General features: G+C 45.6%; 1 protein-coding gene across 11 annotated transcripts in view; it reads right to left on the reverse strand.

Moving 5' to 3' along the window:
- Positions 1-1,040: 1,040 nt before the first annotated feature.
- The window catches only part of ptprt (protein tyrosine phosphatase receptor type T), a 244,897-nt gene continuing 233,672 nt past the window's right edge, over positions 1,041-12,265 (reverse strand). For all 11 annotated transcript variants that reach the window (XM_047332935.1, XM_047332933.1, XM_047332934.1 and 8 more), the window contains 7 exons: positions 11,038-11,187; positions 10,564-10,737; positions 10,329-10,460; positions 10,079-10,204; positions 7,836-7,999; positions 1,873-2,008; positions 1,041-1,234 (listed from right to left, as the gene is read on the reverse strand). In XM_047332935.1, the coding sequence (XP_047188891.1) occupies positions 1,181-1,234; positions 1,873-2,008; positions 7,836-7,999; positions 10,079-10,204; positions 10,329-10,460; positions 10,564-10,737; positions 11,038-11,187 (936 nt within the window). In that variant the 3' untranslated portion in view covers positions 1,041-1,180. The remainder of the gene's footprint in view (positions 1,235-1,872; positions 2,009-7,835; positions 8,000-10,078; positions 10,205-10,328; positions 10,461-10,563; positions 10,738-11,037; positions 11,188-12,265) is intronic.

The following is a 12,265-nucleotide window of genomic DNA, read 5'->3' on the forward strand; positions in this document are numbered from 1 at the left end:
TGTGTTTGTTTGTTTGTTTGACTGTGGTTGTCTTGTCGTATGTACAGTAAGGCCGGATGCACACTGCGAGCGTTGTTCCATAAAGCCCATCTGGGAAGAAAAAGATTCAGGAATCGACTTTTTCTTACGTCGCTGAAGGAAAAAAACTAAACTAAAAACTAAAAAAAAGCAGGAGCAGAGACAACAACGTGTGATCATCTGAAAGGCAAGGCAAGGATTTCTTTTTCTTTTTTTGTGTTTGTTGTTCTTCTGCTCCTATGAACCTGTGAACATGCTACTGTACGTCGCTGAACCTCTCGTCATGAGCGAGGGAGCTTCTGGTTCCACTCGCTAGATTAGCATTAGAAAAACAAAATGGCAGAAATATTAACAAGTGTCTGTGTGTTCGTCCAGTAAACTCCACCTCGCTCCAAAACCGCTGAGCTAAACTCGCCCCAACACTCTCTACAGAAATTAAAGAAGAAGAAGAAGAAGAAGAAGAAGAGGCTTCACTGTGCATCCAGCCTTCAGCGGGAGACAACATTCAAGGCGTAGAATATAATATCTAAAAAGGAAATGCTGTACAATAGTCACATCACAGCCCAGCAGAGAGAGAGAGAGAGAGAGAGAGAGAGAGAGAGAGAGAGAAGGACAGAGAGAGAGAGAGAGAGAGAGAGAGAGAAGGACAGAGAGACAAGGACAGAGAGAGAGAGAGAGAGAGAGAGAGAGAGGTGGCGCTTTTTTAAACATCTGAATTTTTTTTTTTCAACATATCATTTTTAATTTTTTCTTTGTACAAGCATGTAAAGTCCCAGGTGTCACTGAGGCAAACACACACACACACACACACACACACACACACACACACACGCACACACACACACGCACACACACACACACGCACGTTTGTAGCTTTTTTTTCTCTTCTGTACAAGTTGTGTGTGTGTGTGTGTTGTCACAGACACACATATAGATACACTCGCGCACACACACACTCAAATATGCAAGCATGCTCCCTCTTATTCACACACACACACACACACACGCACACACACATGCGCTCACAGGGCGGGGGGGGGGGGGGGTTTCGGGGGTCGGCACGGAGCAGTCTGTGCACGTTGCGCGTCCCGTCGTCGGGAGCGACGAGGCAGCGTCAAACGGGCGAATCAGCGAAGACGAGAGTTTTAATCTCCGCCGCCAATCAGAAGGAGCTGAGCGCCTCCAGAGCCACTTCGTAGCAGAACTTGTACTGCTCCTGCGGAGGGGACGAACGGAGCAGAGGGCAAAGGTCAGTGTCCGCAAACGAATCCATGTAGTTTGGTACAATTTATTAAAAAACATTTACATCAGCTGTGTGTGAAGAAGAACAGAGTCTTACAACTTGAAGATACACAGTGTGTGTGTGTGTGTGAGTGTGTGTGTGTGTCCGTCCCTGTGTGTGTGTGTGTGTCCATCCCTGTGTGTGTGAGTGTGTGTGTGTGTGTCCGTCCCTGTGTGTGTGTGTGTGTGTGTGTGTGTGTGTGTGTGTCCGTCCCTGTGTGTGTGTGTGTGTGTGTGTCCGTCTGTCCCTGTGTGTGTGTGTGTGTGTGTGTGTGTGTGTGTGTGTGTGTCCATCCCTGTGTGTGTCTGTGTGTGTCCGTCCCTGTGTGTGTGTGTGTGTGTGTGTGTGTGTGTGTGTGTGTGTCCATCCCTGTGTGTGTGTGTGTGTCCGTCCCTGTGTGTGTGTGTGTGTGTGTGTGTGTGTGTGTCCGTCCCTGTGCGTGTGTGTGTGTGCGTGTGTGTGTGTGTGTGTGTGTGTGCGTGTGTGTGTGTGTGTGTGTGTGTCCGTCCCTGTGTGTGTGTGTGTGTGTGTGTGTGTGTGTGTGTGTGTGTGTGTGTGTGACGAGTCCTCACCATCGTCTCCACCATGTTGGTCTTGTTGTTCCTCAGCGTTTTGACGGTGTGGAAAACGTCCACGATGTTCTGCTGCTGGATCATCTCGTTGATGCTGCAGATGGCGCAGAAGGTTCCGGATCGCCCGCCGCCGGTGCTGGGGGGGGGGCAGAAGAAAGTCACCATCGTCACTTTGAACACAATCATCGCCATTATCCTGGAGACCAATGGTTTGATAGGCAACACCGGGCTGCCGATCATAGAAGGAGAAAGAGAAATTAAAAAACCCCACAAACATAAAGGAGGAGAGATTTTAAAAAGGAGCTGGGTCCTTTCAGAGTGCGACTCGTCAGAGGTTTTCATTCTTCACCACAGCGGCAACTCGTTTCTTTTGCCTTTTATCAACCTGAGAAACGCATTTTCTGTTCAATTGAATGTTTCATTCAATTGGTTAATTGCATTCCTCAGAGTTACTCACCCCGTGTCGACCTGTAAACCTCCGGCCGACAGAAGCGTCTGGACTGATTTTTCAAAGGCAACATGGAGGCGCCGGCCCGTGAAGAGGCTTTTTCTGTTTAGAGGACGTTTGACACTCTGGGTTGAGGCTACAGGTAAAAGTGGGGGTTGGCTGTTGTTCATTAACAGAAGAGTAGCGATTTAATTTTGGGTTCAATACAGACACACGTTTATGACTTTGAGTGTTGTTGTTGTTGCTTTCTAAAGACGACTGACGACCAATATATTCAAAGTGCTCCTTGCCTCATCTTGTGCCTTCTTGTAATGGTCATTTTTTTGTTTTTATAACCGTTGCATATATTTAATTTCTTATAACTATATGTAAGTTGTTAATTAACAATTCAATTTTTTGTAAGAAAAAAAAGGTGCTACGCTAAATGAACTTTACATAATTACATGTTAATATTTCATTTGGTTTAAATAATGCAACAGTTGAAACACAAAAATAGAACTGTGTCTGTAATAGATCTCGACCGATATATATCATTTGGTACTATGCCGATATGTGTCAATATGAAAACTATTATTTTAAACGGTGCAAAAAGGACGCGTTTGTTAACAATTTATGGAAAAAAAAGAATCTCTATTTTCTCAATTCAAGATATATGCGTTGGGTTGTATTTGTGTTTTCTTTTTATTTATAATTATTTATATCAAAATCTATGGTTAAACTGTAAAATATGTGCCTCAATTACATTTCTTTGTCGCGAGGGATTGACAGGAGTATCATAGGAATCATTTCCATATCAGTAAAGGACATTTTTCAGTCTTATCTCTACCTGCAGCTCTTGTAGGATTATGAAAGTCAAAGATGCAAATCACTGTACAAAATACATACAGGTTCCAGAAAAGCCAAATCTAAATCATAATAAGGTTTTTAGAACTGGAACAAGTTCAACGATTAAAGTTGAGAAAAAAACGGAGCGACGGCAGCTGAGCAGCTGAACAGGAAGTACAAAGAAACACGTCACGCCAACGGATCAGAGCTCTACTGACGGATTCAAGACTTCATGAAAACATGTCTTCATCTCGAATCTTACAAAGAATAACTCACAGCAATGCACTGCAAACATATTCATGTGATTAACGTCCGACCACCGGCCACGAAAGCGTCTCCTGACTCTCTCATCTCACCTGGTTGCAGCTCAGTTCCCGTCAGTTTTCATTGTGAATAAAACATGCAGGCGCTGAGAGGCAGAGTGGCAGCAGTCAGAGGAAGAAAGGATGAATAAATAAAATCCCCCCCACCGTCTGCCTGCTCTGCATTCGTGCTGTAGCGCCGGCGCTGCTGCGGCTTCGCTCCCCAATCAGGGAGGGCTCAAATTAGTGGTCAGTGTTTCCAATTGTATCTTTATAATTCTTTAATTTCACGCTTTCAATAGTTGTAAAGCTTGTGGAAATAAATAGTGGGTAATATTTCTTATTCTTCCACTATCCCAGTAATTAAACATATAATATATATATATATATATATATATATATATATATATATATATATATATATATATATATATATATATATATATATATATATATATATATTTATATTTATATTTATATTTATATATATATATTAAGCTCAGAACCTTGTCATTCTAACGTTATTTTTTTTATCAGGCTTCATTATCAATTATTTCATGTAAAACTACTTTGGAATTGGACGCGACACCTCAGATCTTCATCACACTAGGTGTGAGTATTCGAGAAAAAAATTGCAAAGGAATTCAATATTTACTTCTTTTCTGACTCCATGTCAGTTTTTAAAAAAAAAAATTTTATTAAGGTGCTTGCTCCAGTTAAAGAGGATGATTTTTAGATAAGGGATTTATAAAAAAATTGAAATAAAATCGAGAGCAAATACATTTTGCATCAGCGCTGCCAGATACATCTCTGAGCTAAAATACATAAATATTACGACTAATTGCTGAAGAACATCCAGCAAGGCCAATAAAATCAAGACTGGACCAGACTCCAGTAGTAGTGAGGGTCAAGGTGAGAGGAATAACAAATGAGAGATGGCGGTGGATTATTAAAATCAGTATCTGACTGTCAACGAGCCTTTTCACATCAGCGCGAGTAACAGAAACTGCCACGAGCGTAGAATCGGCCAGACCTGTCTTACATCTACATAATCATAATCTTTGTGCATATTGTCGTAGGGAAACTATTTGTGTATAACACGTGTCTGTCCGTTCGTGGCAGTCGTGATGTATATGAGTGATCAGTCAGTGGTGATGCAGTTGGTTTGGAACTTGGTCAGTGGTGATGGAAAAGGCTGAAATTTGATTTCTTTCTTCCTGAAATGACCCAGTCGTTGTGGAAGCAGATTTATACGATGACTACGTTTCTTCACCTAAACCTGCATCTTCTGACAATAACATGAAGGGAGTGTAGTATTTTTTAAGGGTTTAACCAGTGGTTGAAGGATGCGTTGTATGTGACACTGTGAATCGCTGACGTGGGAAGAAATGCACATTTATCCCTCCGTAACGTTTGGAATAAAACAAACTTCCAGGTTAGAAAAACTGATAGTTCAAAAGAAAAGTAGGTTTATTACCCAAAAACTTCCCGTCACATCACAAGGATCATCTTTGCTCTCTTCCAGTTAAAAATTACAAATCGTCCAAGTTGTCATTGGAGATTTTTGGAGTTTGCTTTTAAATCTTTACCTGTACGTTGGACACCTCCAGGCAGATTCAGTGTCACACTGACTTTCTACATAATTCTCAGTGATTCAGATATTCAAGTCGAACGTCGAGAGCAATCAATTTATTTGTGCCACGACGATCTCTGGAGCAGTTAGTGGGAGCGACGTGGAGCCACATCGCTCCAGATAAGTTCCCTGTCGGGACAAGAAAAAAGCTCAATGTGTTTGCCGGTCTCCTCGTTTTCTAAAATGTGTGTTTATGTACAATCGTTCAAATGATGTAAGAGCGCCGAGCGAGCTGCTCCTCCATTGTGATTTGCCGAAAATGAGACGTGCGTTTGGGCATTTAAAGAGCCACCGGGCTCCACGACCTCCACGACAAGAGGAGAGCAGCAAAAAAATCTATTTCACCGACCGCTGATTGAACCATCATGTTTCTCCTTATCTCTGGTATAACTGAGTCTGTGAAATCAATAGCTGAGGCTGATTAGCCGGTGTAGCTGTCTTTAGCCGGCAGCGGAGAACGCTCACAACCCCGTCACTCACATTCACCGGGGGGGTCGAGCGTGACAGCCGGGGTACAGCTGGAGATTACAAAAAATATGACATTTTTGACTTACAAAGGATTTTTGTTGGCCTTCATTTGCATTAAATGCCATTATTATTCTATTGCAATTCAACAGATGTACCTATTTTAATCTTATAGTTTAATTTGAAGTGATGGCTGACTAATTCTACACAGGACAGAGTTAAAGATATGAAGTCAATGGCGATGAGTGGCAGATTGATTAGCGCTAGGGGGTGAAATGACGGGATGTTCACCGTATCTCTGTCATCCTCTTCATTTCCACACCAGGCATTTAACATTGATTCTGTATGTACGGGTCAATGGCGGAGTCAAGATCCAGCCGCCGTGATTCAAAACCGAGCAGCCGGGATAACACAGAGATACAAGTGATAAAGGGGAGTGAATCAGCTGTTTGCAAAGTAAAGATTGATAGGATAAATTACACAAAAATATTTAAAAAAATTAAATAACACTAAACCTACAATCTACACATCTGCATGGATATAAATTTAATTCAGATTTTTTTGCTCTTAGAGTTTTTAATCATCTGTGTTTGTTACCCACAGTTTTTTTTTTTCAAAAGCAAAGAGAACCTCTCAGCAGCTACAGGAAACAAATCAATGCCAATTGTGATTGGCCCTAATGAGCTGTGACAGAGGAAGCTGATTGGATGAGCAACAGTGATGCCCTTAAGGCGACGTTTGTATAGAGTATATGAGTGTTGGTAGATTTTACAGCCTCCGTTTCCCTCCAGTGTTAGAAGCTTCAGATACATAAACATGTGAATGTGCAATTAGTATGATATAGGCCTGTGTTTAAAAGATCCAGGGTAACAATGGATGTAATGTAAATAATTACATATGAAGATCATGGGCCAACTGTAACGCATCAACCGAAATGTTGAGGTCCAACCCCCTTTTACATAAATGTGATCATTTCTAAGCAGCTTCCGTCCATTTCTGAACAAGCTTTACAACCAGTTATGAATATGAGTAATGAAAACGTTTTGGCTCACATATCTGAACTGAGATAAATGTCGAGTCTAGGGCATTTGCATGTTTGACAGAAAGAGAAATGGATGAATATCGAGATATATCGTTTAATTTTATATCACGTTAAAGGTTCTTAGGGTGTGTGCGTTGTTCGGCCTTAGAGAAAGTGTACTTTATCATTGTTAAGTGTTTCCTTCTCTGATTCACACACACACACACACACACACACACACACTCTGAAGGAACATTTCTCTTTTCATTTGTGTAAGAGCAGCATCTCTTACTGCCCTCCTTTCATCTACATCTACATTTACTCATTTGGTAGATGCTTTTATCCACGGTGACTTACAACTAAGGTGCAAAACTAAAGTCCCAGTACGACAGGAGGACCTTGAAGTACAACTAAGTACTAAGAGCTGAATCTGTTCAACAAGACAAAGAGAAGCCGATCAGGTGAAGACGTCCACCGAAATTGCGAAGTTAGCGCCAGTTTGGCATGTTAGGGGTGTTAGGAGAGGAGCTGATCTCGAAAGAGAGAGTGGCTACAGCTCTTTTCTCGGCAACGCCTCGGGCAAGAAAGGGGTTTAAGATTGAGTTGGGTGTAGATGGGCGCAGAGTCAGAAGTCGCTCTGTGGGCACTAAGTGTTGGTGACTTGAATTGAATGCTGGTGCAGATCACCGGGCGGCCGAGTGACATGTGCCTTTTAAGGCTGATTGAATCAGCCGCCGCATCCCGGGACCATCTGTAAGGGTTTCACTGCTTAGCTGTAGTCGACGAGACAGAAAACCATGGCCTCTACCAAGAGCCGAGTCAGGCAAGGCTCGATTTTCTCTTTACGTTCTGCAGTCCAACATGGTCAGAGGAGGATAGAGGGTCATCAAACACGACACCAAGGTTTTCTCGCAACCTCGGTTGGGGGTGAGGGATGAGGAGGCTGTGATGAGATTTATTGGCTGTAAGGGCCGAGAGCTCGACCTTGGACAAGTTTAGTTGAAGGCGGAGTTCCGTCATCCATGTGCAGAGATTCACACTGAGACCGCGGGGTCATCTGGTGAGAATGACGGGTGTAGTTGGGTGTTTGTCTGCGCGACAGTGATACGAGAAGCCTGCACGAGTGGATTACTGGACGCAGGGGAGTAGCAAATATTGCAAAGGGAAGGGGCCCCAGCACGGAGCCTTGGGGTTCCTCTGACGCAAAATGTTTGTCACCTTCTTCCCACTGTCTTACAATATGTGTCTCCGTGTGAATGTTGAACTTACAGGCAGTGCACCACGGTCCTCCCGTCTCCACCGTCGTACTGCTCCTGCCACTTGGCCAGCCTCCGGACCAACTGGAGGATGGAGCGCTTGGAGAGGGGCGTGTCCCTGTAGGCCGGCCAGCCAATGAACTGGAAGTGCTGCACCAGGCGATAACCGTCCTGAGGCTGAGGAGAGAGGTGTGAAGTTTTTTTATCGCCCTAGCTGTCATCAACCGCAATCAACATCACGCTGTCAAGTCCACGGGGGAACGTGCTGTAGAAGTGGGTTGACAACTGAAACACCCTTTAAAACCATATCATTTCCTCAGTCTCATTGTTAAAGCTATTGTTTCTCAAAATTAACACATGTCCTACATTGTCTCCTCTTCAGAAGGAAGACGTGTTTGAAATATTTGTTTCTGTCTTTCACTGTGAAGTGTGTCATGAAGGAATACTTAGAATTCTACATCTAAAATGCCTTTCGAGAACCTCAATGAAAAGGCAAACATGTCAGTATTTAATTCTCTCTATGTTCTACTTTGGTAAAGTCTAAAATATTCTTTGTGATGATCCGGATGCTGCACGATTGTTGACGCTTATGATAGAGAAGTCTGTATCTGATGTATAATCTGGTGTAATCTTCAAACTCGTGTCTACTCTGAACTTTGTGGTGTATCCAGAAGTATTTCGGATCAATACCAAACGACTTCATCGCAGGTAGAAGCTGCACATCTTCTCAATAGATGATGATGGATGCAAATGATGTCATAAAGCACTCGTCATGTGTTGCCGGGCCATATTGTGCTGCAATTAGTTCCTTGTGTCTGCAGAAAAATGTCCTCAACAATGATGACATCTCACGATGTCTAATTTCAATTTCATGGCAGACAAAACGTTTTTCAGCCCTCGTGGCCCAAGGCGGCTGGCATCCACCGCGGAAAGAACCCGAAACCTGCCGTCACTGTCAGACGGATTTACCGCTAGGTGTGCCAGACACGCACATGAACGTTGACATTTAAACACATACCACCAAACAGATGCAGCAGTGTCTGTTCCTCTTCCTCCAAAGCCTTCTTTCCATTTATACTTCCCTCCCCTCTCTCCTTTTATTGGTTTCATCCCTATTACCTCTTTCTCGACTTTTTTCCATCCTCCAATTTCTTTCTCTCAATCTCGCTCCATATGTATGTGTGTTTATATATTTCCCCTCCTCCTTCTCAAACCTGTTTTTTTTTCTTCTCTCGTTCCTTTACTATCTCCTCCTTCATTTGATGGCTTAGTGGACTCGGGCTATAGGCTGGAGCAGCTCTCCCAGGGTGAGATGTGCTGTTGTGGCGATGATATGAGCCATTTCACGCTCGACTGGTGATGTGTTTGAGAGAGGGAGCACGAGGAAATAGAGAGTAGGGTAGTGGGGAGTTCACTAAGCACTATAGGTGCATGCAGACAATAGGGCGCCGCTCGAGTTGTGCCGTCATGGATGGGTGATGAAATGAGATGAGAAGGGAGTAACAAGAGGAGGCACGAGGGGAGAAAGGAAAGGGAAAGGAGGCACGGGGAGGGGAAGCGAGGAGGTTGAAGGGAGAGGCGAGGTGAGGAAGTAGAAAAGGAGCAGTGAAAAGGAGGAACTATAGGAGAAAGGAATCTTCAAAAATGTCCTTTTGTTGTCGGACGCCACCATTTTTCTCACTAAAAGCAGCCCGGCTGCGGCAGTGTGACGGCGATGTCGTCGGTCTGCTACGACATCATCTCGCCGGTCGCTTTGAGGGAAGTAAAGGTCACACAATAAAATAAAAATGCCCTTTCTGTGTTTTCTTTTTATAGCCCATCATGTTCAGGCGCGACATTGTTCCGCTATCTATTGTTATATGTCAAGGGAAAGCTTCTGTTTGAGTATTTCTACCTGTAAAAATACCATTTTCTATTTCCTACTAAAGGTGAAGTACGTGGTCGAGTGACTCTTGTGATCTATTAAATCAAAGTCCTCAGAGTTCCCACTCCACGTTCATGTGTGTGAGGAAGCCGGTTATGGACTGTTATTGTTGAAAATGACATTGCACTGGCTTTTTCTTTAAAGGATGATGCACGTGTCCACATGGCCGACCGCAACCCCATCACCCAGCCTCACTGACCAGACTCTTGTGGCTGAGCGAGAGTTCACCTGTTGAACGCCTGCGGCCCAAAGCAGCAGAGCAGCTGAGTGCTGGTTTACAGGGAAGGAGAGAAGACATGATACTGTAGAGGAGCACGCCGCACGTTGCTCACCCTGGCCATGTTGCAGATCCTGAAGATCCGGTTTATGATGTCCTCATCGATGTCTGCCGATATGAACTCCACCTGAATGGGGCCGTAGCAACACGAACTCTTCTCTGGCCAGTACTGCATACACAGCTGCGGGTGAAACCGAGGTACAGCAACAACGTGGGGACGAGAGGGAGAGAGAGGAAGACGTTTTAAAAAATATACGCTCCAACGGATTTCACTCAAATCTAGACTCTGGACTTTTCCTACTGACCTGCGCTGCGTCCATCTCGTTGAGCATCACGATGGAGGAGCAGTTGTAGTCGAACACCAGCCTCCAGAAGTCGCCCATGGTGTTTGGCAAAGGATGCTGGGTAACGATGAAGGCCGCCGGCTGTTTGTGGCTCTGGTGCGGTCGAGATGTGACCAGAGACGAAGCGTAAGATTTAACAAAAACACTGCTGATAGATTGAGGCCTGAGCTCTGACATTCGCTATATAAACACTTACATCCATCAATGCGGCGTTGATGTAGTTGGAGCTCTCTCCGTCCACGGATATGAGGAAGGGCAGACACCGGTCTGCTGACAGGACGTCCATGCTGCGGTTCTTGTCGTGGTTCCTGGGCAGCAGACCCACGCTGCAGTCCTCCGGGCGCACTCTGGGGGTCACTATGTTCAGAGTCTGCCGGCGACACAACTACAGTTAATTCACCCGACTTATCCGACTTGTCCACAGGAGGCAACTGGACCTGGTTGTAGCTCCTGGAAGACGTTTCACCTTCATCCAACTGGTTTCCTCAGTTCTAACTTAGTCGTGGAGTGTGACGCTCCAGACGCTCGCTGCAACAGTTTCAACGACAGTCTGGAGCGTCAACAAGCTCCGCCCACACTCCGACAACATGTCCACGTGTGTGTGCGTGTGTGTGCGTGTGTGTGCGTGTGTGTGTGCGCGTGTGTGAGTGTGTGTGTGTGTGTGGCCCACCTGGAACTCGTCTTTGATCTGGCTGGAGTTGGTCTGCGGGTCCAGTCGGCTGATGTTGTAGTAGATGGCTCTGAACTCGCACACCGGTATGGCCGTGTTCCCGCATAGACACGCCTCCAAGATGGCGTCGTGGACAAACACGTACTGCTCCTGCAAAACACACAGGGCGCGGGCGGGCGGACGATCAGAGCGACGCGGACACGATTAAGAAAACAACCCCTCTGGCTTCTCATCGGTAGAAACACAGGGTTGAACGTGTCGGAGCCGCACGCGGCCCTTCGACATCCAACACTTTCTTTAGCTTCCCGTCGACGCGATGTGAGCGCCGACGCCTCTGCGACACAGAGGACGTCTCCAAACCCAAACATTCACACTGTGGACATATAGTGTTTTCTCTCTCTCTCTCTCTCTGTCAGCGGCCTCAAAGTGAATTAAAAGGGAGCCGTGTCTCCGTGCTCGGGATCAAGTGGGCTCTTTGTGCTCCGACCGACTAGATCGCTGCTAAAAGCATCAGCCGGCGAGAGCCGCGGAGGAGCCACCGTGCATGCTAATGTCCCCCCCTCGCTCTCTTAGGCCCCGCTGCTCTTATCTGGTGTCGGTTCACTCGCAGCTCCTCTCACACCGTGCGTTTTGTCTCTCGCCGCTTCGTCTCTTGGTCTGTACGCCGTCGCTGTCTCCGTCAAAACGTCTGGTGTGGAGAGGAGAGTTTTAAAAAGCATCGCTGAAGCCTTTTTCCCGCACGCGCGTGCGCGTTCCCGTGCCTTTTAAAGAGATGATTTGCTCTGTGTGGCATGCAGCGGGATGATAATCGCCGCGAGCGGCTTCAACACTGACACAAATTGCTCCCACACAGATTCAAAAAGGGAGGTGAGGATGCATTTCAAGAGGCGTAAAACACACATGTAAGCGTGTGCACACACACACACACACGCGACAGTAGCTTTCATATGATTGCCGTCACACGACACAGCGCTCAAAGTGTTGGCCCCCCGGGGGCCGCAGCCTCTCTGAACCCGCCACTTCTGCAAAATGCTCCATTTCCACGAGTCGGCTCCGTGGGCTCCACCGGCCTCGAGCCGTCGGTCGGAACACGAGGCTGTTTGTGTCCCGGTGTGAGTTGACTTTTTGGATACGGAGAAAGGCTTTTTTCATCAGCGGCGCAAATGGAAAGCGGAGGCGGGGGGCGGATTAAGTCGGCTTAAGGTAGCTTGAGAAGAAATGAATATTT

Source organism: Scophthalmus maximus, chromosome 6 (assembly GCF_022379125.1).
Source record: "Scophthalmus maximus strain ysfricsl-2021 chromosome 6, ASM2237912v1, whole genome shotgun sequence".
In the NCBI taxonomy this organism is placed as follows: domain Eukaryota; kingdom Metazoa; phylum Chordata; class Actinopteri; order Pleuronectiformes; family Scophthalmidae; genus Scophthalmus; species Scophthalmus maximus.